At 38.4% G+C, this 27,180-nt stretch overlaps 2 protein-coding genes across 5 annotated transcripts in view; both read right to left on the reverse strand.

Annotated features, from left to right (window-relative positions):
* stim1a (stromal interaction molecule 1a) overlaps nucleotides 1-4,146 on the reverse strand; it is a 36,905-nt gene extending 32,759 nt beyond the window's left edge. For all 4 annotated transcript variants that reach the window (XM_028044945.1, XM_028044943.1, XM_028044944.1 and 1 more), the window contains exons 1-2: nucleotides 3,987-4,146; nucleotides 2,334-2,466 (exon numbers count right to left, since the gene is read on the reverse strand). In XM_028044945.1, the coding sequence (XP_027900746.1) occupies nucleotides 2,334-2,454 (121 nt within the window). In that variant the 5' untranslated portion in view covers nucleotides 2,455-2,466; nucleotides 3,987-4,146. The remainder of the gene's footprint in view (nucleotides 1-2,333; nucleotides 2,467-3,986) is intronic.
* Nucleotides 4,147-5,965: 1,819 nt separating this feature from the next.
* LOC114161354 (alpha-2-macroglobulin-like) lies at nucleotides 5,966-27,099 on the reverse strand. The gene is made up of 36 exons (XM_028044588.1): nucleotides 26,959-27,099; nucleotides 26,666-26,846; nucleotides 26,393-26,549; nucleotides 26,202-26,254; nucleotides 24,627-24,647; nucleotides 24,147-24,312; nucleotides 23,969-24,053; nucleotides 23,722-23,869; nucleotides 23,089-23,206; nucleotides 22,893-23,002; nucleotides 20,513-20,680; nucleotides 20,161-20,388; nucleotides 18,705-18,768; nucleotides 18,413-18,558; nucleotides 18,014-18,163; nucleotides 17,754-17,897; nucleotides 17,569-17,650; nucleotides 17,292-17,448; nucleotides 16,162-16,387; nucleotides 15,758-15,884; nucleotides 15,369-15,490; nucleotides 14,531-14,582; nucleotides 13,642-13,725; nucleotides 13,295-13,471; nucleotides 12,640-12,715; nucleotides 12,204-12,360; nucleotides 11,148-11,222; nucleotides 10,700-10,862; nucleotides 10,432-10,619; nucleotides 9,196-9,408; nucleotides 8,862-8,980; nucleotides 7,647-7,737; nucleotides 7,476-7,544; nucleotides 7,286-7,391; nucleotides 7,158-7,196; nucleotides 5,966-6,139 (listed from the first exon to the last, which is right to left on the reverse strand). Exons 1-36 carry the CDS (start codon nucleotides 27,042-27,044, stop codon nucleotides 6,135-6,137), a joined length of 4,353 nt encoding a protein of 1,450 aa, XP_027900389.1. The 5' UTR covers nucleotides 27,045-27,099; the 3' UTR covers nucleotides 5,966-6,134.
* Between the last annotated feature and the right edge of the window lie 81 nt (nucleotides 27,100-27,180).

The following is a 27,180-nucleotide window of genomic DNA, read 5'->3' on the forward strand; positions in this document are numbered from 1 at the left end:
GGTTAATCTTGTAACTTCTAAAGGTTTCCCTTTGTGAACTGTGGCCCTTGAAAAAAGGATGGATGTTTTTTCCTAAGTAAATAAACAGTAAATATGATAAACCACTGCACATTAAAATGAGTTTGATTAAAACATTTAAGTGGGACGAAAATTCTGAAAACCTTAAAAATTTGTAAGCGAGCAAAAAAGTCTTTATAACACCAAGTATAGTTTACATAATAATACAGGTTTATCATGGCAAATGGCTGCTTTCATCTTTGATTTGGAAATTCTTATTTTAGTTCATGTTTAGTTGTACTTTTAAGAAGCACATTAGTAGCATTTCCCAAAAACCCTTGAACAAGGATGGGAAGGTTAGGGTCAATGAGGAGAGAGGCCTTGTCAGTGAGAATTGATGGTTTAGTTACACACACAGCACCGATTCAGCTTCAGCAATGACAATATGCTTCTGATTTCTTCATTGCAATACTGCAGTTTTATGATATTACATAATTCTACTTTTGTACAATTTGGGGTCGTCTATACCAGTGGTTCTCAAACTTTTTTCAGTGATGTACCCCCTTAAAAATATAATTTTAGTCAAGTACCCCCTGACACGGGCAAAACATTTTTGGAATAAAAAAGAGGTACAGTGCTGTAAATACCCTGTAAATACTAAATATAAAATTCAGTGTATGAACACACATTTATATTTTATCGAACTTTTTACAAAATAATTTTTCCCAAGACTTATTATGAGGAGCCTACTGATTTTTTAAAAATATTTTGAAAAGCTTCACGTACCCCCTGCAGTACCTCCACGTACCCCCAGAGGTACGCGTACCCCCATTTGAGAACCACTGGTCTATGCTATGGTTTGAGCTTGAACACAAAATTTTCTTTTCCCTGATGACCGTTACTTTTAAAATCTTTTGAAAGGACCTTGCAACATTATGTCGTCACCCTGCTCAAAATAAACCTAACTTCCCCTTAAGTTTATATTTACCTGAGACAAGAGCTCTAAAAAGTCCCTAATTCTGATTGTTTGTAAGTTTTTGTTTCTCATAATTCTGCATAAAAAGCTTCTGATTTGAATAAACACAAAGTATCAAAGTATGCAAAACAAAGTTTTATGTCTTTGAAATCAACATGTTTCAACAAAAGCTGAACAGAGAGCAAATAGTCTAAAATGTGTCATTCCACTGAGAACACACCGGGAAACAGGACCAACTACATTTTCTTGTTGTTAAATTGTGCCTTAAGTGAAACCACTAAACCAAAACAAAGAAGTTAACTTCCGTGTAGCGAAAAGTTAATTTTTGAGCCACAGCATGCAAGCTTTTCAGCCTCAGTAAACCTGCAAAGCCACATACCGCAGAGGAAAAGACATTCTCTCTAACAGAGACTAAAAGCCAGGAAAAAAAAAAAAACGGCCACCACCTGCAAAAGTCTCACACACGTAACCAGGTCTTTCTTCTCATTTGGCTTGCAAACATCCAGAGACACTAGATAAGGTATTTACATACCGGTTGGCCAGCTTTTTTTTTGTAAGAGCTCAAGTTGCGTAAACTATTCTGTGTGCCTGCATGGCGAGCAGCACACTGTTCGCCACCTAATAACGGAGACAGTTACCGTCGACAACCGGAATTCAGGATACATTTAGGACGCTTGAACCTTTTCTTTTCAAATCAAAAACTAATTTTCTCACAATAAGCCTGGTGAGAGGATCAGTAACATGTCTTTAGATACATTTCAGCTGGTGTGCAAGTGATGTGAACAAAATGTCAGAGTATTTCTCACTCTAACCGTCTGCTCAGCAACAGTGACAAAGACCACAACCAAACGAGTTAGCAACGTGTGCAAACAAGTAGTACAAAATCCTAATGGGTAACAGAGGCACAAGTCAGCACATTAAAAGCCCAAATCAACACAAAGTTCATATTTTACAGCTGACAGATCAAGAGTTTCTGTTGCTTAAACAAAGTTTCTTCATGGACTCAGGCAAGTTCAGAGATAAAAGACAAACCTGGGTTACAGAGTTCCTAATTTTCAAATAATAATAAAAAACTGTGCTACACTATCAGTTTGCATGGCTTTGATGCTGTTTTATCTCGTCTACATGAGCTTAATTCTGTTGGGTTTGACTTGGTGCCTTGCTCTATGCTGGAGGACAGACAGAGCTCAATGGCAAATGCCAGCTGTACTATTCTCAGCACAGCCACATTTAGTGCCTGCACAATCACAAAGATGTAGTACAAACTGTAATACTGTAGCACTCCATGGTGTGTAAGTGTCAGCTTAGTTTATCGTTCCCAATGCTACAAAAGATTAAAACGTGATGAATACACACTCACCTGACAACCCATTTTCACCATTTTGACTCTCTGGTGAAAGGAAACTTTGTTTTTCAGATGCACTCTCTCCAATTAGGCACAAACAAAATATCCACAAGGTCACGGATTTGTGAGGCTCCATGTCTGCTGCGTGCTGTCGGAAAAAGGAGATTCTTGTGTAAATCGTCACAATAGTAGAGTTAAAAACTGTTTCAGCATATACTAAACAACTCAAGCATGTTATCAGGTGTTTTTTTTCCACTTCACACCTTAGCAGTTTTGGTCTTGTCATACTTGACTTTTTTTTTTTTTGGATACAAAATGATGTAATTTACCACAAGACATTTTGAAATGACAATGTATTTTGTACCTATTTTGACAACCAGAGTGTAAAGCATGTTTTATACCCTACTGCCCGGAAATGTGGCAATTTGTCTCCAATATATTTTTTCATACACAGCAGAAGATCTACTCAAATTATTTCGGTGGGATAAGAAGTTCTAATTTGTCAAATGGCCAAAGTGGTGAATATAATCAAATAAAGAGAATAGGGCATAATACAAAGTTTCTATTTACTGGATGCAAATTAATTTAATGGTATGTAAGATCTCCACAAAATGTGAGCAAAAAAAGGCTAATTGATCAGACATAAAAATACAAGCTATTATGGGTTTCAAGTAACTCTCACAAAAGTTAGATTAAAAAACAAAAAAACAAAAAAGAGAAAAAACAGGTAAGCATACTCCATTGCACACTTAAGGAAGTATATACCATGAGTTGTCTGAAGAAAATAAACCAACAGAAATAAATGTATATGCATTTGACACAGAAAAATATGTATTCCAAAACAGAACAGTTGTTGTAATTAGTTCCACTTTGAAGACATTTTTTGAGAGAGTTGGACTAAAGTGAAGCTTTAATATAACGGTTCCAATTTTCAACGAAATATCGATTCATATATTATAATAAAGTCAACAACTAACAGAAAAACAGGAAAATTCACTAGAACTAAGTGTGGTCTCTATATGATAAGGTAATCAAACTGTTATGCAATACTGAGGTCTATACTAAACCGTGTCTGACCAAAGTTTGTACTCATATGTAACTGATTTCAGTTTATCTAAAACCAGCACGAAAATGAATCGGTAAAAGTAATTTTTACGAGTTTTGTGGTGCAGCCACTCATTTCTTCAGTGTCACTGTAGAGCCGTTAGCTTGGCTTTCATTCAGGAAGTCACTCAACACTTTTATCTGCAGCGGACTTTTCCTGCCGTGAAGGGCTGTCTTTCAAAAATATGTTACTTCAAGAGGGAAATAAGGCTGCAAAGTGACAGCAGCCTGCACCGTCTGCTTCTTTTGGCTGGGTGTCTGTCAAGGCAACGGCAGGCTAGCTAGCTCAACAACTCGGGTTACGAGGAAAATACAAAATATCTTCACACGAAAAGAACACCTTTGTTAGAATTAAGCCCTAAACAATTATCCTCTAGGTCTTTTCTTTATAAGTTTATAACGGCGTCGACATACTGCATTTTTTTGAAGATGTACATTAGCCACAGGTGACGTGTAGCTAACCACGAACGTTAACAAGAGGAGGAGTAACTGTAGTTTCAGCTAGGCTAACATATACCGCTAAAAAAAGACCGTGTTTATAACAAAAATATGAATAAAAGTTACCTGTCATGTATTACAGTCAACAAATACTGCTATTTCAGCTCAATAGCAACATTGCAGCTGATGTCTGGTCCCGCGGAGTAGAAGAGCAACCTTACTCCACCTCCTGGTTGAGCTCTCAGTCTTCAGACAGCCTACAGACTGAACCAAAAAAGCCGCAGCAAGCTCGTCTTGCTCTGCGGAGAGGAAAACCGTGTGACGACCTACATTGCCCCCTAGCGGCTGGAGTGTGTAATCGACATCGCTCCATCCATGTGCAGAGAAAGTGAGCCATCTAGTGGACACGATGAAGCGTTGCACAACCATTCAAGCAAAATAACCGTTTTGAGCATCCAGCCACCAGTGAACGATGAGACTTTACTGATGAATATTTAGGTTTAATCGGCAATAAAACTTAGATTCACATTAAGAAAAAGCCAGACATTTATATTTGCAAATTAAAAATAAAGTTTACAACTTAAGATAACGGTTTTAGTTACACAATTTTTGAAACATGTACTTACATAAACATAGCTTGTGTCTCTAACAAAACATTTATTAGCTCCGTTGCAACTTAAAATTTATCACATAATTCCTAAAATGTAAAAAAAAAAAAAAAAAACCAGTCCTTTAAATAATTAAAATGACTCTCTGGTGATCTAAATCTAGGGCTGTAACGATTCTTCGAATGATTCGAGTACCTCGATTAGTAAAATTCCTCGAGGAAAATGTATCTGCCAGCTTCCTTGAAGTATGTTTTATTTTTGCGCATCGTGTTGCGCCGGGTCATTATTTGTGGTGGCAGCGCTTTCACTTCCGCCAATGCGTGACGTTGAATTTTTCGCCGTTTCATGTCTTCATAATCAACAGAGCATTCTTAAGGAAGAAAAACTTGACAATGTTTGACAATTTATCCTCTATGTATTATATTTATTTATTTGTCCTTCTACATTTCTTTCTTTCTTTTTCTAAACCTTTATTCGGTGATGATTAGGTGTCAGCTGCGTGTCAGGGCTCAACGCGCTCGGTCCTCCACTGCTAGCTGGAGGCTAAAGCTAGTCGCGCTTTTTTAGCTTCGCATTGAGCGCGCGCGAGCAGAGCAGACGCATTACGTTTCTGTGACCTTTGCTGTTTTCTTGCTCTTTCAGGCGTTTTGTTGCGTTTCAAAGAAATCCGTTTTAAAGCATCACTGACTTTTAGCATCGTGGATGGAGGATAAATCAGCCTGTGTTTGGATGCAGTCAGGCTTTCAAAGCGCGAAGAGTCGTTTCTGATGTTTGTAAGATTCAGAAGCTTTAAAATCAACATCCATATTTTGACAGCTGCCCGCTGCGCCAGGTCAGACACAGCTCCAGGTTCTGGTGGGACCATAGAGGCGCTGTTAGCAAGGCTAACGTTTTGAGAAGCGGTGAGGGACGGTGGTTCTGTTCCATGTCCAATATGACTTAAAAAAAAAAAACCTGTTAACTTGGATATTTTCTTTATCAACTCTTTGTCGCGCTGCTCTCGGCTGTCATACTTTCTGTTGTCCTCCGTCGTCAGAAATGACTCCCTGATGCTCCTCCCCCAGTGCGTAAGTCGCGTCAAACTTGGACCAATAATAATCGAGCATTCATGATGGACGTTTGCCAGAACAGTTTTTGAACAACGTCACCTTATTCATTCACAAAAATACAAAACATCTATCGGCCCCCAAAGAGCCTGGGCGAAATATTTCCATTATTTCTGACAATAGTGTGTTTTATTCTTACTCAGTCTCACCTTCATCCTGATCACAATTTTTCCATAAAGTTGAGTATTGTTTTAAAATATTTTTTATAGTTATTAATTCTACAAATGCAAAGATTCAATATTATTGAAGGTCATAATGCACAACCAATTTGCTGCTAAACTAATAAAAATCTAACATGTTAGGATAAAAAAAGGTTGTATTAATAATAATCATGTATACACATGCAGAACTTTGTCTCATATGGTCAAATGACTTAATCATAGCACTGTGAAACATTTTTAAGGATCAGTTTATTTTATTATATTATCCATTATGCTTTAGTTGCATATGAACATAAAAACATACACTTGAAATGTGATAGAAACTGTAAGAGACAATTCATGTTAGCTGTAAAAAGAAACTGAAGGAAATTTGGAATCACCGATGGCTCAGGTCAGTCTTCAAGCTGCAGAAGAAAAAGAAAAGAAAATATATCACTATTAATAATAAGTAGAGTTCCATAAAATAACCAAGGTGACCTTGAAGGTTTCTAGAGAGGACAAAGCCAAAGGGAAATATGCAAAACCTTTAAAAATCAAAGCAATTTCAATTCAAGAATACTATGAAAGATTTTCAATGGTTCTGGCCAAGGGCGAAAGTAGTTTTGAATTCTTGCTGGTAGCATGACAAAAGCTATCATTGATTTATTGTTTTCTCTTGCGTGCTAAACCCAAACAAATAAAAACAAAACAAACAAACAAAAAAGCAAATAGAAAATAATGATTTTTTTTATTATTATTTTGGGTGACCTAAGGTGAAAAGTTTAGAAGTCCCTGCACTAATTGGCTAACAGCAGAGCTTTTTTTTTTCTTTAGCACTTTAGCGTTTTTGCTAACTTTGAACATGTTTAGCGGTAAATACATTTTTCCAGATAAATTCTAAAGCACTACTTTACCTGGCTGCTTGGTAAACCTTCAGCTTAATAAATTTCAACATTTTGTGTTGACGTTTTCTTAGATGAAGAAGTTAGATGCTTATTTTCATGCTCTTATTGTGAAGTGGGTGGGTCCATTTACACAGCAGTTCCATTTCCTCTCCTACTATGGTGAATTAGGCAGAAATCTGAAATGGTTAGTAATACTCAACAACAATAAAACTGAAACTATGATTGAAACGTCTGAACCAAAGAATCACCTTCTGAAGCGCAAACCGTTCAGGTAGGTGTGCAATAGCAAGTCTGACCCTATTGAGGGTGACATGCTACGTTGTAGCATTAGGGCCTGCTAGCGTTAATTTATGACTAATGCTTTAGGGTTAGCACAGTTAATTTAATTTATTTAATGGTGCCAACCACTGGACGCCACAAATAAATGTTTTAGTCTGAGTCTAACCCAAAGACGTTTTGTGCGTTTCAATAACAATAAAAGGAAAAGATTTGGGCTATTAATGTGGTTGATGTTAATTATGTCAGATATTTTTTGTACCTTGATTAGCCACATTGTATTCCTTCTCAGTCCGGTCAGCTAGAAGAGGAAGATAGCGATAGAAAATGTGTTATTTCATTTATCTAAAAGGTGACTCAAATTGTGTTGTTTTTGGTAAGAGTATTTACTGGGCTGGTAGTAGTCATAGAGGGCGATCACTGCTGGTTTCAGGTTCTCAACGGGAATCTTCTGCAGGAGCTCCAGGCTGTGGTTGATGGGTGTCCCCTTCACAAGCTGAACAGAAGACAAAAACAGAGATTTAACAGTGACAAATTCATCTGTCACAATGTGTTGTTCTGAGCTGCTGGTTGGTCTCACCCCCGCTAAGTACACCACAACATGGTCATTCTTGTGTTCAACCCGATCCACCAGCAGAGCTTTTTCAAGCTGTGAGCAGAAGACATTCAGCGGCCTTATTATCACTGCCAGTGTGAGATCAGGTGCAGAGTTCTGCTGACACCTGGGTGTTGAAGTCACTGCTTTACTCACATTGGTCAAAGACTGCGGGTCAGGGATGAATCCTGAGAGCAAGGTGATATCCAGGATCACCATGTTGGTACTCTCCTCTTTCCCACTGTACCTGCAAGACAGCAACAGACTGTGGAGTAGTTGAAGTGGAGAAATATAATCTCTATTTGTTTGCAGGGACTTCATTTTATGCTAAGAGACAAAATGTCCGCAAAAAAGTCCAGAAATAACACAAAGCATTTCGGCAAAAGTAAAGCTCCATTTGAATAACATTGGTTGAAATAAGATGCCAAACAGAATTGTGTCGCTCAGCGATGAGAGGTCAGATACAGACACTCCTACCCTCAACTTGCTGTGCATACAAAGAACATACTGTATGGCCTGCCTATTTGTAGAAGGCAGGTCAGGCAGGTTGGTGAGAAGTTGACAAAAAACTGCAGGTGCAAAATGTCTGACACTGAAGAAATACAAGATGATCACAAGAAGGGGATCAGCTCACAGCTCCAAGGGAAGAGCAAGGAGCAAGACTTCCACTCCCACAGTCGAGCACGGTGGTGGAAGTATTGTGGTTTGGGGATGTTTTTCTTAAGGTGTGTTACAAATTCACCAGATGCAGAAGCAACTAAACAAAGCCATGAACCCTAAAATCTACGTCCATCAGTCTCACTGAGGTAAAAATAAAAAGCTATTTGACAAGCAGAGAGTAGAATGTACAGTGACTAAAGTACATACTGATCCTCTTGGATGTTTCACCTTTTCTATTGTATTTACAAATCAATCATGATCAACCAAATTTGGCTTCGACAAAAAAAAAACCTCTTTAATATCAAAGTAAAAACTAATTTCTACGAAATAATGACTAAGATAAAGATATCGAAGCCAAAAAAGTGGTTGCAACATATTGTTATATTCAAGGCTGCAGACCCAGAATCTTATCTGATGGTAAAAAAGACTCCATGTTGGTCTCATCAGACCAAATCACTTTGTGCCTCTTCACCAGAGAGTCACCCTGATGGTTTCGGTAAACTCTAGTCGAGCCTTGATCTGAGATTTCTTCAACAGTGGCTTTCTCATTCCCATTCTTCTACAAAGCTTTGAGTGGTGAAGAACCTGGACAGCTGCTCTGCTGCTGAAGCTTGTAACTCCTTCAGCGTCGTCATGGTGACCTTGTGGCCTCCCTCACAAGTCTCCTTCTTGATGATGGATTTAACTGAACCCATGATGTTTCTGACTTACTGCGAGACGAGCTCCAGGCTGGCTTTGGGTGGTCTGTGAGAGGAGTCGTACTTCAGTAAAACCTCCACGCTCATAGTGGTGGCATCAGGAGGAGGAGGGATGTTGTAGTGCTGAGAGATCTGAGGAACGCAAGAGAGGAGAGTTTAGTAATCCTTAGAAAGTGAACATTTTACTTTTGGCTAACTTTGCACATAAAATCTATTAATTATGTGTACTTGTTAATTGTAGTATTTGTTTATATTTAAAAAATAAAAATATACATTTTCTATATAGTTTCAGAATTATTGAAATGAACAAAAGTCACTTTCCTTCATGATGGGAAGCTGCCACCGACCTGAACTGAGGCACATCCAGTCCCCTTCACCTCCAGGCTGTACTTTCCTGCCTCACCCTGCAGAATCTTCTCCTGGTAGAGCAGCTTGTTGTCTGGGGTCACATCAAAGGTCAGCGGACCACTGGGAGACTGAACTGTCACTGTGCTGGAACCTTCAGGACTGAACACCAGACTGGAGTAGAGGGACAGAGCCTGAAGAGCCACCACCGTGTCCTACAACACACAAAGTACAAGACAATGACAGAACCAGGTGTTTACCCAGAACTATATGAGTATTGATGTTGTCAAGTTGATGTTTGTAAGCCTAAAACGCAAACAAGGAAAATAATCTTTTCCAAAAGGGAACATTTTTTGAAGAGCCTAAATTCCTTTAGACAACTGTCTTATTTCACCATGTATCCCAGGGCTTCCCCAGAAAACCAGCAGAACCCAGTAGCAGGGGAACTAGAACAGTCCACCAGCAGCTTCTGTGTTTCTGTGTTACAAAACTGTTCCAAGTGGACAGAAAATGTAAAAGGTACAGCATTGAGCCAGCTCTAGTTACAAAGTAAAATAAAAGAAAAAACACCAAAAAAGGACAATGATAAGGATTTGCATGCTTAACTAATTTCATGTCGTACAAAATTCAAGTATTTCTAGTCACAATTTTTCTTCGTTTAGTTCAGATGTTTGGTGTAGTATTTTGATATTCTGGTTGATTGTTATTTATCCAAGCAAAGTATTTCCAAGGAATTGGATGAAAAAGAGCCATCAGTGATTGACTGGTGGTGTAGTTTGTTCACCTTATCAAGGTGCAAGTGCACAGCGGGTACCAGAACACGTATTGAGTGAACAGGTGTAAGATGTAAATGCACAAAACACACATTATTGTTTGTTCTCAAAGATAATATGATCTCATATCACTGCGCGCTCCACTCAAACCTCTGAAAGAGCAACTAGGTTGAATCATATTTGCGATTTGCATTGACCTTGTATGAGACGAGGAAGCAGTGTAGCTTTGATAGTTAGACTGAAACACTGCATGGAGACTTCTGGAAGCTATGTTCAGTTGGAATATTGAAAACCAAACAAGATGTATAATCACACACTTTGGCTGCTTTTACTTTCCCCAGTCAGATTAAAAATCTCATTGTCTTTTGAACATGTTAAACTTTGGGTATGAGGTAAGACAGTTGTAACCCGGGTATAAATTTTAATATGCTACACAGTGTTGTCATATGAACATAAAACCAGTACCTGAGTGGAGGAGAATCCTCCGTAATAGTTCTGCTGAGTCGTCAACCACCGAACAATCCCTGAGGCGTAACCCAGGTCTTCAGCAGTGTGGGAAGCAGAGAGTTTGGCCAGCAGCACATAGGAGCTGATCTCCACAGACAGAGAGGCTGATGTTTCTGCTGCTGTCTGAGACCAGTGGATGAAACCACCTAGAAACAACCATCCAGAAACAACATGACTAAAGACTGATCTGATCTGGTCAGTCGCTTCCAGCAAAACCTCGACTCACCGTCTTTGATGGCCACAGAGTCGAGGTGCTGCAGGAGGTGAGCTCTGGTCTCCATGTCTCCAGCCAGTGTGAAGACGTACGCCAGCAGAGCTGTAGTGTAGGTGTTGCTGAAATCATTGATGGACTCTTTGAGGCACAACAGGCTATTTTTCACCACAAGATCCTTTGACAAAACAAAATACAACAGTGTTGATTATTTCAAGTCTACTGTATATTGATTTTTGAATGAATTTCTTTAGGCACAGTTTTAACCTTCATTCTCAAATTTCTCTCAAGTTGCTCACACAATACATAATGAAGCAATCAGTAAACAAAGAGGAGTCTCCTTACAGTTAAATAGCTGAATCTTAATTATAACATGTTTATTTAATCACAGGCCAGGATTTGATAACCATAAAATTACAAGATGTCAGGTAAAAAATGTGAAGAATTGTTCAGATTTACTCACATCTGAGGATATTTTCATCTCCAAAAATGCAGCGGTTATGTAAGCGCTTAGGGTCACTTCATCAGACACTCCACCCTGTGGAGACGAAACATCACAGAGATTTGGTTATGAGAGGACGATCACTATTCACAGATAGGCCAAGTGGAATGTTTATTACAGATCCTTTGCATGCTTAGCCAGCATCCCACATAAAAAATATATTTTGGTTTCAGAAAAAGCAGTTGTAACAATCCCGGCAAGATGTCATCATGTGCAAAAGAAATTAAGCATTTTTCAAAATTTATCGAGACATCAGAGACATTTTGTGCAGCGTCTCTGATGTAAGCCACAAATAAATCATCGTGGGTCATTTTTCCTATGAACCTTCAGGTGTATCTCAGTTAATTAGAATAACATGCAAATGTTTAATTACTCCATTAGTGAAAAATCTATCATGCATTTTTTTAAAAATTTTAGAAAAAGTGAATGTTAAAAAAGAACAACAGAAAAGAGACCTCACTGAGACAAGATTAAATGTTAAGTTTAGTCTATGTTTAGGCCTAATAAAACAGTATGGTCTAACCCTAACCTAAGGTGGAAACTGAACATAAACATTTTAGGGGTCCACACAAAATACTGTAAATTATGCAGGAATGTGAAAAACCACATAGAGCTTCAAATGATTCCTTAAAGAAAAATTACAGCGTTGTCTTTTAATAGGGCTGCACAATATAAAAAAAATCAGCTGATGGCAATAATATTCATAAATATTGTGACACATCTTCCTCTCATCGGTGCACCCATCACTCTGTGACTTTTAGCATTTTGAACAATTTGTGAGTGATCACATATTCACAGTATATTGTGTAGCCCTATTTTACTAGATACTCAAAATAGAAATATTGAAGTTGCTGTGAATTCTATAACAATAAGATGATAATAATAACTTGTCATTCTACCTAGAGGACTTAACGTAAAACGCTGTCAGTTGTTTCTCTCAGTTGAAAGTATTAATATCACATTTTGGATTATTGTTAAAACCTCCATTTCTGTTCTTGTCCCACGATACCTTCATACCTTCATTCTGTTGTTGAAGAGACTTCCTGACTGCTGAAAGCAGCCGCTGTAATTTTGATTTTGTTCCAGCCAAACCTTTGATTGTTCGAGTTTTTCTGGGTCGATGTAGACAAAAGATTTAGCTTTGGAGAAAGATCTCAGAACAAAAGCTGTCAGCCTGACAAAAAAACAAAGAAGTATCGCATTTAATGAGTAAAACCGATGCAATCATTAGAAAAAATGCTATACAGCAAACAGTTACTTTTTTGTGTGTGGGTTTTTCCATTATGATTGAAAATGTGAGTAAGAAAACAAGTATCAAGACCAAAAACCAGCAATGCGAATTTTTATGTTTATTTTTTATCAAAATTCCTGATTCCTCAACCCAGTTCTGTGTAAATGACATGCTTTGATCAGAGTAACAGAGTGTGTTCAGACTGGTCAGTGATGTTCTCACCAGGTGTTTCCTGGTCCTGTTCCAAATGTGCTGTATGCACCGTTTCTGTCTTTGTAGTTCAGCTGTCTCTGGTAGCCTGTAGAAAACAAACAAGTTTACATGAGATATGAAAGTTAACCTCCAGAGTTCACTAAGAAACGTTTTATGTGTCTGTATATCTGTGGAGAAAACGAAAATACTTTAATAAATTCTGCTCTACGTTTTTGTGTCCAAAACACTTTCTACACAGTTTTTATATGTCACTCTTTTTGATTGTGCTCAGTTTTCAGATTTTGAACACGAAGGGTAATAAATAGTTGTTTTGCAAGTTTCCATTGCTTAGTGAGACTCCCTGACCATAGAAATGCAATTAATGTTGGGACTGACTTATAATATTTCAAGGTTACCAACTAAGTGCGTTAAATCTCAAACTTGCAATATTATACATAATGCCTGTACATATAAGCATTTTCTAGTTACTCTTTGTAATTGTTGTATGTACAACAATTGCTGAGTAATGTACGCCATGTTACAAATGTTAAGGAAAAAAAAAACTTAGTAAACATCTCACCTGCATACAAGACTTTACTGGCACAGCTAAAAGATGAAACATACTGAAGCATAATCTGATGTGTTTGATTACTTCAGTTGCATTATAGAGCTGGATGAGACTTACCGCTGCTTAAGAAGTTGGACGCCTTTTCTTTAATGGCCGGGGTCAGCTGATTGGATTTTTCTAGATATTCAAGGATGTAGATGTTGGGAGCCAGCAGTGCCATGTTCTGCTCCCCACATCCGTACGGCATCTGCAGCAGGCCATCCAGGTTCTGCAGGGCGCGGCCAAGAATGTCACCTGTGATAAAAACGTAGAAACAAATTTTACTGCACTTGACGGAGATTTCTGTATTTTAAATATTCAGAAGGTTTAAAGACATGTAAAGAAACTCATGGCAGTACAACAATATGACTGGAGGATTAGCAGACAGTTGGAGTAACTGTGTTTGGTTGACTAAAGCAGTTTACCCAGGACTGATACCGCAGCACGGCCTGATCCATCAATCACATTTTGAGGCAGCTGTATTTCTGTTTCCTCAGTCAGAGCTTCTCCTGCGTTTACACAAAAACATTCAGAAGAGCAGTTTTAAAACACAGAAATCATGCACCTAGTCAGAGAATCATGAATCATGAGAGAATCTTGACAGAATCACTAAAACACTCTAATCATGTAACATTTGTAAATCTGGTACCCTGCTGTTTCCCTTCTGGCCATAAATAAACAACTAAAACTGGAATATTGAAAGATCTATGTTAGGCAGATCTAGAGGTGAAGAAATGAAAGCGGTTTAGTGACAAAGTGCTGTCATGTCTTTAAAGAATGTGGTTCAGTTTTGATGGGCTTCTGCATCATGTGCATTTGGATCAAGAGTGTTGAATTCACAGTGTTCCGTTGTGTCAGGGTGGAGAACATTACTTTTGGTGAAATGTCACTGTCTCACTGTTGGTTGCCATATTTATAAATCCACACACTATCTTAGAGAGAAATGTCAATGCTGTGAGTGATCAAAAAATTATGAGGTCAACAGGTCAGCTGTGAAAATAGGTCATGCTGCCAGTTTAACTTTAATTTTGAGCATCCAGAGTGCCCGGATGAGGGAATCTTTATCAGTCTGAGCTTCAGAGCTGTGGAACTTATGGCAAAGTTAAAAAAAGAAAAAAGAGTAGTTCAAACAAATTAAGGTAATAATAGTTTTTGATTTTTTGATTTTTTTTTTGTCTCTTCCATTAAAACAACAGCAGATATACGTACAACAATGTGATGTGAATACACAGGTTTTCTCTGATAATGCCTGTCGTTTATCTCATCTTTATGAAACATTTGTGACAATCTGTGCTTGGTTAACATCATACTGACCTTTGGGGCAGAGCAGCCAGTTGTGTGTCTTTACTACTTCAACTCCTTCAGCCTGACAGAGATGAGAGATAAAAGTCGACAATCAAAGAATGTTAGATTTCATTATTTTAGGTCTTAAAGGGAAACTATTATCCAAAACGTGTTTTTTGGACTTTTTTTTTTTTTGGTACTTCCATTTGAGACTCTATTCCTTCCAGAAACAGTCCAAACAGTAAAAAGAACATAGAGTCATTTTCTGGCCAGGAGTTGGTGTTTTTTGGAGATGTTTCAAAACTCTCCAGAATATTAACTCAGTTGACAGGCACTGCCCTGTAACCTAGCAACCCAAGCGGAGCTGGTCAGCTGGTTTTTACCGCTGTATAAGACATGTGTTTTGCTGTTGACTTAAACAATTCAGAAACCGCTGCTGCATCCTTGATAGTTGTGCAGGAGGCTCCACTTCTGCTGCTCCTGGGTTTGACTCAGGACCAAAGATGTACGGTTGTATAATTATGCATCTGTTTTCAGCCATTTTATTGTGTATGTAGTGCGAGTGTAAACATCCAGCAGGAGTACATCCAGCAGCTTATTTACATAAAAATGACAAACCTTTTATGCAAATAAGGTAGCCTATTCAAGGTTTATTTTTTTAATGCAAATAAATCTCAAAATAGCTCACTCTCAAAGGAGCCAAAAAGAACTGGGCAAGTGAAATCTCTTTATCTCAGAATGATTTTGTGCAAAAGAATTAATGGACATGTTTTATATCGCCCATACATTTATCCTTTTAACTTGTTCAAAAGGAAGCGTAACAGGTACCCTTTAACATTTTAAAAAGATATTCTTTGATCAGACCAACCTTTACAATCAGAGGACGGGTCACAGTATCGATGCGGCCTCTGTCTGGAATGCTCACAATCTCGTTGTCACAGGAAGCGTGAGATGGAATGGCCTCAGCGGTTACAGTCACATTCACAACCCCTAAAAAACATCCACCAAGATCATCTGTTTACATTCTGTTTACAGACTGAATGTAAACAGTCTGTAAACAAACTGTTTACTGTCTGTAAACAGTCTTTTTACTGAGTCTGTTTACTCAGTAAACAGACTGACCGAGATCTCACTGGGATCTCACTGGGTTTATAAAGAATAAATAGTTCTGAAGGTGAAAGGAGATCCAAGTCTACTGACCTTATGTAACAACTAATATTTAAAGTTTGAATAAAAGAATAAAAGTCTCATCCTAACCTAAGGCTGTGGGATTCATGGTCCAGCTCAGGGTCTTCCGCTCGTTGGCACACAGACAGGAAGTGTACTGGTCCCCAGAGAGGGGGGTGAGGGTGTAATCTGAGGAGGGGGCTGCAGTCACTTTAACCTGTTAAAGAAAACAAGTTTAACGCTCTGGGCTCTGTCTGGATTCATCTATCGTGTTCTGCGTGTGCTCCGTACATGTGCAACACATCTTGGACATGTTGAACAATCCAATAGCATTTTAGAACTGTCAAACATACTTCACCTCATATATGAGCTACATTGCAGCTGCAGAAGCAGCTAAATTTGGTTTTTGCAGGACATGTTGCTTGTTTTCACTGCCATTGAAAATTTCAATTACTGCTAAACATTGCAGTGTCAGCAGGTAAGTCAACCCTTACCATGATGCATTTGGTCAGGTAGTTGAAGACGGTCGCCTTCAGCTCAAAGTTCTCCCCCCGGATGATGGAGTAGGGCAGGGTGAGCTCCAGGAAGAAAGGCTGAAAGACAGTGAGCTTCTGACGAGGAGCCAAACCAAAACCCTGAGGGGACAAACAGAAAGTCTCCGTCTCCCAGGTGGTGATGGTGTCTGGGACAGACAGGGACATGTCCTTGGTTCCAGAAGGCCTGGATCAACACATACACAAACAAACTGTGTTAAACTGTGGATCACACTTCATTAGGATGAGGGATAACACACAATACACATATTCCTTGAAGCAGCTTCTACCATATACGTATTTTAACAACATATTATGTTTATTTATTTTGGATATTTAAAATGTCTTCCAGCTCCAGTAGTAAATGTTTGTTAGAATTTAAAGTTTAGTGATCATTAAGAATGTGTTCTTGCATTATTATGCTATTACCATTACATTACTTCAAAATGATCTGAAAACAACAAATATTGTCGTTTATCGCGATAAATCTGGGACAAGTTAGTTGTCCTGACCAGCCTGCCCCACCGCTACTCACCTACAGATTAATAGCCTTGACCTACAAATTTGAAGAGCTAACTTAAAGGTGGCCCTGTGTTTAAAAAAAAATTAAAATGTTTTACTCAATAAGGGAACGGGCATAAACATGGATTATAAAAGATGTTTTTTTTCAGTTCTCATATTCATTTATCAGTTTAAAAACTGCTTTTTCATGTTCTTCACTTGTTTTAAGTGTCTGTGTCATCATAAAACATGGGAAGTTTCACTTTTTAATTTCAGATACAAACTGTATTTGTAGAGATGTTTTGGTAAAATAACACAAATCACTGATAAATCTGACATTTCAGTACGCACTTTACAGACAAAGTTATACAGAAATTGATTAAAGTATGCATTTTTTTCAACATGACTGCGAGGAACACTGGAAATGTTCACAAAGTAAAGCCAGATTAGGGCGGCTGCCTTCACGCCCATGTTTCTTAGCATACTGACAGAGTTGGAAATTTGCAGGACAGTGCTAACTCTTTAAAAGTGCTGCCATTTAAATGTATTTACCCTGTGGGTGCTGTGGGTGATGAACAAGCAAGTCTTACCCAGTTTCCACAAGATTCCATATCCAGGTCTCAGGGAAGAAGGTACGAACTGTTTCTACTGGTTCACGAGGCATATCAGGGGCTGACGCATACGCGATACCCGGTGCAGCACCGACATTCATTCTGTTCATCTGAACACCATACACTCCTCGTATTCCTTTAAAAAAGCAGAAAAAAGTAAAAACAAGTATTAATAAAAATTGGCCCACTTTCTGTTTTTAAGGTTATTTCTTCTGTTGTAGCACTTGACAAGCCGATGGTTACCACAACAACACACCTTGATAATATTCTCTTCCTTTGAATCTGAGACACGATGGTGTTCTCAATACCAAATTGGTTGCTGTTTTCAATCCTACATTCTGTACAGTTTTAGACAAAACAGTAAAAAGTACATGAAACGGCATTTTAAAAGAAGGTTGCATGTTTTTATTTAATATGTTTTGTTTTGCTGTCAGTTGGTACCTTGAAAACTGAATGGGCGTCATCTTCTCCTCCACTTTGATAAGGTAAAACATATCTCCTTGGCCTCACATGCAAACATTCGACAGGATCTTCAATCTGGTATGGCATATATGTTATTTTCCTAACAGGCAGCAAGGAAAATATCTGAAAAGAAAAAAAAAAGTTTAGAGATGGAAGGGTTTTTCTCCCCCTTTGGTTTTTTTTATTTCAAAACATGGAAGATATGTGTGTGAAGAATGCTAAATGTAGTTAGCTGTTACCTTGTCTTCATTCAGAGTCCTTCCAGGCTCCTTGATGAGAACACTCTGGTCAACAGCGCTGACCCCACACAGGGAGTTGGGTTCAGACGTCAGCTGTAGCTTGGTCACCTCTCCTGGAACAGCCGGAGACGGAGAGAACTCCACCGAGACCTGACAAGCACACATGATGTACACATAACAATATTTACCCAATAAATAGTGGAATCTATTTTTATAGAGCAACCTTTGAGCTGTTAAATAAATTTAACTTTCGCTTTGCAGTGTATAAACTAAAACTATTGATGTAACATGCTTAACATGAAATATGTTGCTTTTTTAGAAACTAGCAGAAGGCTACTGTCAAGATTAAGATGCAAGTGTAATTTATATTTGGTGCGACATGTTCTCTTTTCTACTGACCTTATTACTGAAGCATTTTTCTGTAGAGAACTCGGCGCTGTGAGCGATCACATTCTTGCTGGGGAGGACAGCGTAAGCCACAAACTGGATCAACGGTGCCATGTCAGGAGACACGGTCAGCTTAAAGGACACCTCACCCTCAGTCACTGGAAAAGAAAACAGTTTTAAACATGTAGTTACCTTAAAAATAACAATCCAGCTATTCTTACACAGATCCATTAAGTGCACTAACATATGAATTCAAATCTGACAAGAAATGTTTTGATTCAGTGGAGCGTCAGTCTTCACACACCTGGTTTATCTTCCACTTTAACTTGTGTTTGTCCTCCATCGCCAATAGCTCCTCTATATACGGCCTGAGGATTTTTAGAGAAATTAATGCTATTAACAGCCGACAAAGAAATAACAAACCAAATCTGTCTCAGTGTTGCCCCCCCAGTAGACCTATCCAGGTCGGTCCAGGGTGGCTTTGATATGTTGGCAATCTACTGGATAGTAGCCACAGCTGTGCTGAGGCACACTGACAGTTGAATGAAAACAAAACAGAAGTGGTTATTTTTGACCCAAAGGAGGATCACACAGCTTTAGCTTTTTACAGCTAGAAACTTTAGATAACATAAGTTCAGGAGGCCTCCAAGAGCTTGATAAAGACAGTATTGGTTATGTCCTCCATATGGCAACAGTCTTCTGTACTCTCCATATGTCTGCACTAAGTAGTAGGTTTACAAGACGTAGGCCACCTCTCCTGGATGAAAGAAAACATCCAGAACTGACTAACATCTTACAGACTTTAAGGGAAATTTTTGTGGTTGATCATCTGGTTTAAGCTATAACCCAAAACACACCATGCTTTCAATAAAACATGGTGGTGGCAACAGACTTTTGCAAGGTATACGAGGTCAAGTTGTGAGATGTTGACTCTTAATAAAGGCTGAATGCTGACACTGAATCAATAAGTATTTAGGTATGAACTATCCACCCATCTATTGTTATCCACTTTTTTAAGATTGCAGAGTTGGTAGGTCCAGTAAGGAAACCAAAACATCTCACTCTTGGCTCAGGAAATGGGATTTGACCCTGCAACTGAAGGTCTTCTGATCACATACATGGTATTGTTCCAAAGCAACATAGGCAACACAAAATATGACGGTAGGTTGACACTTGCTCAAGACTGTGGAGATGACAGTGGACCTCCGGAGAACATCTCCCATACTCTCTTCCTTCACCATCCTCGGCAACACTGTTTCTACTGTGGATCACTTCTGGTTCCCAGGAACCACCCTGAGGGGGTTTCTAATAATAGACACTGTTCAGAAGATGGCTCAACAGAGTCTTCTTCCTGCAGCAGCTCAAGAGATACAACCTTGCACAGGAGCTGCTGGTCATCTTCTGCACTGTCATTATTGCGTCTGTCCTGTCCACATCCATCATTGTCGTTTGACTCATTTGCAAAGCATGAGAAGTCCAAACTACAATGAGCAATTGGGTCTGTGGAGAGGATCATCAGGGGTGACCTTCCCTCCATCCAGGACTTGTACAGGTCTCGGGTAAGGTAAATGGCAGTGTGGTACTAAGACATGTGGCTCATTTCTTAGGACCACAAACTGTTTAAAATTCTGCCTTCAGGTCAGCAATCAAAGCACTGCTTGCAAAAACCAACCTCCACAAAAACAGCGTTGTCATAAGTGGAGTTCATTTCAATACTCATGAGATAATTGATAATAGTGTTGACCAGAGAAATTACTCACCAGATACATAATATCCACGGATCCCTGTGGTTCACGCACAAAAGTGTAATCAATGGAGATCTCCACCTCTTTGTCACATGGAAGTGTTGTGTCGGTCTTTTTGATCTTCAAGGAGCTGGCGGTTTTAGTGTCATCAGAAGGAGGTTGGGACTGCTGAATTCTGTGATTTCCTCTCTGAATGTGAGTCGATCTAAATGCAGGGTACTCCAATGTTGGTGAGGAACTTATCTGTTTGTACAGAAAACAAGCTTTAGGAAGAGCTGACGGTGGTTACAGGAGGTAGGTAGAGGGTTTGTTTTTTTAGGGGGCGTTGTGTTCTAAAACCACTGTTTTAGAGCCTTAATTTACTCACACTGAGTGAGACATCTCCACTAAGTGTTTCTGTGCTGAGAGAGAATGTAGCAAAGCCATCGGTGTCAGTTGTGAGGTTCTGCAGTAAGTTTGGAGACCAAACATTACCCTCAAACAAGTACAGCGGCATGTCAGGAATGGGTGTGTCATTGTAGTGAACAGCCTTGACCTATAGAAAATACAATTTTGAGTTAAAAATTGACCAACATGATTTGAAAAAAAAAACATTGTACAAAACCATACTGGTGTGAAAAAACTATCTGCCCTCTTTTAAAAGCCTCTTCTGGTTTTGCTTTTTTGTCACATTTAAATATATTAGATCATCCAATAAATTTTAATATAAAAGATTATCAGTAGACACAGAACGGTTGGACAACAACTTTAAAATTCTTCTTAACGACAGCTTTGTACCTGATTAGTGTTGCACTGACTTTATATACGTTCCACCGGTATCATCCAAGTTTTACCTCCTGAAACAACGAGCACGCTGGCTACGTGTGATGTTATTGCGCCCTCTGCTGCACACGAGGGACGTTTTCAAGTTTTTTTGCAGTTCACATTAGGATTTCACATGCAAGTTTTACATATTTGGAAAAGTGAACAAATACGTAATAAAAAATTATTTCACATCGGAAGCTTTAAGCGCACTTTTGTCTGTAGGTCACAAAGGGACGGGTTATATTTGCCTCCAAAATTTTCTGAGGCAGAATTTATGGTTCAATTAATCATGGTAAGTCAATCAAGTACTGAGACAGCAAGCAGGTCCAGACCATAACGTTTCACTGTCGGTGTTCATTTACTGAAAAGCAATTAATCTTACACCAGGTGTAACGGGGTGCTCACCTTCCAAATTGTTCCACTTTTTTCTCGTCAGTGTACAGCATTTTTTCCCCAATAGGTGTGCAAATCATGAGGAATTTTTTTTCTTTTTATTTGACAAATATGAGATTGTCTTTGTGCTTTTCTCTGGTCAGCAGTGTTTTTCTTTTCCTAGGAACTCTCTTGTGGGTCTAATTTCTTCCAAGTCTGTCATACTGTTGAATCATGGAATTTGGCTATAGCTCAAGCAAGTAAGGTCTGCAGTGCATTAGATGTTATTCAAGTTCTTTTGTGATCTACTGGACAAGTTCTTGATGCACACTTGAAGTGATTTTGATATACCAGCCATTCCTAGGAAGGTTCAGCACTGTTCCATGTTTTCTCCAATGATTTTTAGCTGTGGTTTATTTGAGTTCCAGAGCTTTACAGGGGCGGTAATATGTGTTTTCCAGGAATATAGTGCCATTTCATAACATATTTAAGTGACTGTTACAATCAGTTGTTATAAAAATGCTGTATATCAAATACGACAAATTTTACATCCTGATTAAATGCCTTGAAATCAGGGCTTTGTCTCTTTAAAACATCTGCTCTTTCTGAAACTCTACCTTTAGGAAATCATCACAACATGGCTCCTCTAGGGAACTTTTAACGTTTGTTCCAGCATAGCACTGAGAAATATCTTGTATAATGGTAAATGGTAAATGGACTGAACTTATATAGCGCTTTTCCAGTCATTTTGACCACTCAAAGCGCTCTACACTAGAGTCACATTCACCCAGTCGCACTCACAAACACACACACATTTATACACCGATACGCAGATCGGTAGGCAATTTGGGGTTAAGTGCCTTGCCCAGAGGCACATCGACATGTGGCAGGAGGAAGCTGGAATCGAACCTACAACCTTCCGATCGCAAGACGACTACTCTACCATAGAGCCACAGTCGCCCCTGTGGCTCTATGAGCTTAGCAGACGTGTAGTTCCACCAAACCTTTGCTAATTGTTGCTACAGTTAATGTAAAGAACAAAAAACTCAATTTTTTACACTGTACCTGCCTGTTAAAAATTGCTGTGCAAATTTTTCAAAAGTGAAACATGTGAAACAGTGAAACATTTTATTTGTCTGCTTTTGAACTATGTTACACCAAGACATGATTGGTTGTTTTTTAAGATATTTTAGTCCACTTCATCTTGTCAGACAATGTGTTTTTAAATTATTTTCGAGTTTTACAAGTGTAGCAGTAATTATTCCTTTGTGGGGTTGGAAAAATGGAACATGCTGTTCAAAAACTGTTTGTTTACAGATAATCAATTATTTAAGAAGTGGGGTGATCAGTTTTTTTTTGTTTGTTTGGGGTTTTTTTTACACAGAACCAGGTTGTTTTCCCATAACACAAATGAAACTATAATTTTAAAACTATATTCTGTCTTCATTCAGGGTGTCCTTTTCTGATATTAACATTTGTTGGATGATCTAATGCAAAAATTAAGTGTAACAAAAAAGCAAAAAATGTGTAAGGGGACAAATACATTTTTGATAACTCTTTATCGTTCTTACTTTTCCTTCCAAATTTGAACCTTGGTCATAAATCTTGGGAAGATCAACAAAAGCCAGCTTTCCAATTACATATGAAATCGCTATTCTCTTCGCTTGTGAGTGAGAAATACCTGAATGTGAAAAGAATATTCCATGTTATGACAGCCATCTTATCATGACGGTCATTGTGAAAAAGTATGCTTTAAATAAGACTTACCTGTTCCCTCCTCTTCCATAGAGGCACTTACATCAAGTCTGTCATGTGATATCTTTTTGTCAATTTTGGTGAAACTTGACATTTTAAATTCAAACATAGTGCAGCCTGTTTTGTCCATCTGAAAAGTCAAATGACAAAAAATAACGGTGACCGATCGAACAGATAAAAAGTTGAAACAGTCCATCGTTTTAGACTTTCACATTTCTTTAAAACGAGCTCCTTAAAATAACACACTGAATTGCACATCCTGTTCCACTCCATCACTACATGACAGAAACATCAGGGCAAGCTAATATCACAAGTTATCATGGCTTTCTCTAACTTGCAGTTAGCTCAGCTAACCACTACTTGGATTTATCACTAACTTAGTAACCAGTAAGCTAAATGAAATATGGTTGCTAAATATGGATGTCAATTGAACATTAGAGTGCTCAGACTTGGAATTAAATTCTGGCTGGGTTGAGGGAGAAAAATGTGCCAATCTATATTTTATAAATTGATCAAGTTTCACATTTAACCTAGTAAAGATATAAACGGCCTCTAAATCAATAATAGAAAAAGACTGACTCTTGTTAATGCTGATTGTTTGAATGAAACAAAGTGCTGATTCGTTCCAGCAGTATGTGTAACTACCTGTTTTGTCATCGTTTCACAGGGAGCCGTTAACTGTAGGTCTTCTGGACTTCTGGGCAAACCATATGATAAACCATAACCATACATCTCAAGAGGTCGGCAAACCTTCACCGTAACACTTCCTGGCACAGGCTGTCCGTATGTATACCTGGGGTAAATTGGAGCAGATCAGAGTCACCTACTGTGAGGAACTGCTTAAGACTGATTTATTCTGGTATTTATTTGCTGGAAAATAAATTGTACTTACTTTGAACAGACTTTAGTTTCAAATTCTTCCTGCCCAACACTGACTTCGTCTTTTGCATCCACGGTTACCGAAAATTTAGGCAAAACTAAACACCAAAACGGTATGTGTTAACAAGAAGATATAAAGAGAAAAGACCCTGTCTAAAACAATCAAGAAAAAAAATATATTCCTCACATACCGTACTTTTCCACTTTGAAGTAGTGATGGATCTTATTTCTTTCAACTGTCACAGAGAGTCTGTAGGTTCCTTCACGGGCTTCAGAGTTTAAATTGTAGGAGAGCTGCAGTATTTTGCTGCTGGATGTTTCATTGAGCCACTGTCCAATCCTGTTGTTGTTTGTATCCTATTTAGTCAAGTACATCACAATGAGAGATATGTACCACATGTGTCGTTTGCACATCTCACCGTACAAACCTCAACAGTAAAAACTTCAAATTGAACTCATGTTGACTCGAGTTTCTCTGTACTTCTTAAGTGCACTGAGATGAACTTACGAGGTTTAAAGTGAAACTGAAAAGTTGTTTCCTGCTAACTACACCCCTGGATAGTTGCCACAAATGTAAAAGAAAATGCCAGCTGTGGCAAAAAACCCCTCTAAACTTACATGTGAAACTGTTTATGTGCTTAAAACAAAAAACATATAGTGCGTCTTCTTACCTCGAGTTCAATGATGTTGTACTGTTGGACAAAGAAGGAAAGAAGGAGACTGAGTTAAACAAAAACCTGATTAACATGACAAATTTCATTTTCACTGTGTGATGGCGTAATTATTCCTTTTATAGTTTAGAGTAATAAGCTCAAATGATTAATATTTTTATTATTGCATGACGTTCCAAAGAAGGTCCTTCTGGGAGCAAAGCAGTGAATAGAAGGCAAATTAACAATTCAAGACTGAACAACATTTCCTGTTGAAAATGGTGGTGTCAGCATGATGCTGACACCACCTGCTGTGAACACCTGTTCAGCTGTTCACAGCTGAAGGAAAGCTGGCAAGAGATAAATATGAAGGAATTCTAGAAGAAAACCTGCTAGACTGCTAAATATCGGGGCAGTGGTTCATCTACAGTGTTGAACCTACTGCCACAACTAAAATGGAACAGGTTAAATCAAAACCCATTCATGAACTACAGAGGCTCAAAGTCCCAAATCCAATTGCATAAATGTAAACTAATAGTCATTTATCTGAAACATGTAGCAGGTTGTGGTTGTGGAAGATATTAGCACTGTGCTCTGTTAGCTAACACCAGAAACAGAGTGCTTTGAAAATGGACATTTATCCTTGGGGCTTTTCCGCATTTTCTTATGTTACTTTCACACACTTTGTGGTATTTGTTAGTGTACGGAACACTAAGTAGTGCTGTCTTGTGAAAAGAAAAATGATGGAAATTTCATAAATCAAGGAATGAGAATCTGTTTCAATAAGAAGAGAAAGATTAATCTTTGTCTTTAATTTGTCTTTAATTAATCTTTGTTTCTTTATTTTTTACCCGTCTCACTGAACACAGTCAGGAGAAGAGCCCTGAATGGAGTCACATCACATGGTTATATATAGTCACATCAAGGAAAAGACCCACCCAAAATCTGATCTTATCTCTAATGCCAGATGGACCACAAACACATCTTACCCCCACCTCATCAACTATCCCTCCCCTCTTGGATGATTTTATGGCAGGGAAGAGAGCCAATAAGGATTTCAGGAGAAATGTCTAATTCTTCTTTGTCAGTGACTCATGGGTGCAGGGTCAAACAAGGATACAAACTACATTCCACACATGTCAGTCCTCTAAGACAATTATCAGGTTAAGCATTTTACCCAAGATGTCTTCAGGTCTCTTATACGATCACAGCTGCGAAAACATCTAAACGTTATATCTAGAAACTTCTTTAATGGAAAAACACATCTGCAATAAAAATTGCAGATTATATCTGCTGTGTTTTCATACAAAAACACAGCAGATATAATCAGTAAATAAATGGTAAAAAAAAAAAAAAAGTACCATCAGTTCCATCAAAGATGAAATAAGGCTAAAAACAAAATGTTATATTACAGTATTCAGCTCCTCTGATGTTTGTGGGGTAATTGCAGCACATTTACGTCATTTTCCCACCAAGAAGAATATTTCCAAAGAATATTTCCAAACAAAGTTTCAAGGAATAATCAAATTAACCTTTTGATTTGTTTGGACTCTCAATAGATTTGTTATTTCTGAAAAAATAAATTTATCCACTTACCATCTGATTGGCGAGTCTGAACTTTGTATCCATTGAGACCACTCTGAAATGAACTAAGAGATGTTTTGAGAAATTATGTGAGATTATTTGACAAAGCATTTCTACTGTGCTGTATTATATGCAAACATCAGTGGGTTTTCAAAGAGAACATTGATTGAAACAGTTTTCTATTAACCAGATGTTCCAGTTACCTGTTTGTCCAGGGAGGTAGACGGGTTTGTCTGTTTGGATTAAGGTCAGTGGTTGGTAGGCTTTGATCTGGACTTTCCTCACGTCTTTTGAGTAAAACGCGTTTCCTCGTACCTCAACCTCAAATTGTGTCACCTCTTCGTTTTCCACTGAAGGGACCTGTGACAACAAGATTTTTTTCATCCTTCCTTTTTAAAAACCGCTATTTATAATAAGCAATGGCTTATTTTTATGTGTGTACATAGATAGCAAAAAGGTATTTATTGAAAGTTGACCTGGAACTGGATGCATTCAAGAAACTCCTCCCCGGAGGTCTTCTCATGAAGGATTATATTCTGTTCTTGTAATGCCAGAGTGACAGTCATGGTCAGAGTCTCATTGGGCTCCATGAGAATCGCACACAATTTGGTCTGAGCTCCAGCTTCAAGAATGGCAGGCATGGCCACCATGTAGTGTCTGCAGACAGATCCATACAGACAGCTGTGATCTCACTGCTCTGAATAACCGCAATTTATATTCAAACCCAATCAATTATGAATATTTGGCCAAAAGGTTCATGTAAACTTACGGCTCGGCCGATATTGGAGCGACCCATGTCCCGCAGAAGAAGACCCACAGAGTCCACGTCCACCTCTGGTTCCCAGAAAGACCCATGACTGACTGGGACGATTCTCTCAATCACTACCTATTAAATAGTTGCAGATAAGAGAGACTCCACCCAGCTTCACTCTTACAGCACAAAACTCCTACACAACAAACACACTTGCTTTGATCAGACTTAACACTGAAT

The sequence above is a fragment of the Xiphophorus couchianus genome, chromosome 18 (genome assembly GCF_001444195.1).
Source record: "Xiphophorus couchianus chromosome 18, X_couchianus-1.0, whole genome shotgun sequence".
In the NCBI taxonomy this organism is placed as follows: Eukaryota; Metazoa; Chordata; class Actinopteri; order Cyprinodontiformes; family Poeciliidae; genus Xiphophorus; species Xiphophorus couchianus.

Excerpts from the sequence above, each read along its gene's own strand:
- LOC114161354 (XM_028044588.1), bottom strand. The coding sequence starts at position 27,044 with ATGGGTCTTTCTGGGAACCAGAGGTGGACGTGGACTCTGTGGGTCTTC. Across the intron at positions 15,885-16,161 it reads ACCTGACCAAATGCATCATG|GTTAAAGTGACTGCAGCCCC; the intron begins GTAAGGGTTGAC and ends TTTCTTTAACAG. Across the intron at positions 7,738-8,861 it reads AGCCTGGAGCTCGTCTCGCA|GTACAGTGGGAAAGAGGAGA; the intron begins GTAAGTCAGAAA and ends GCTGTCTTGCAG.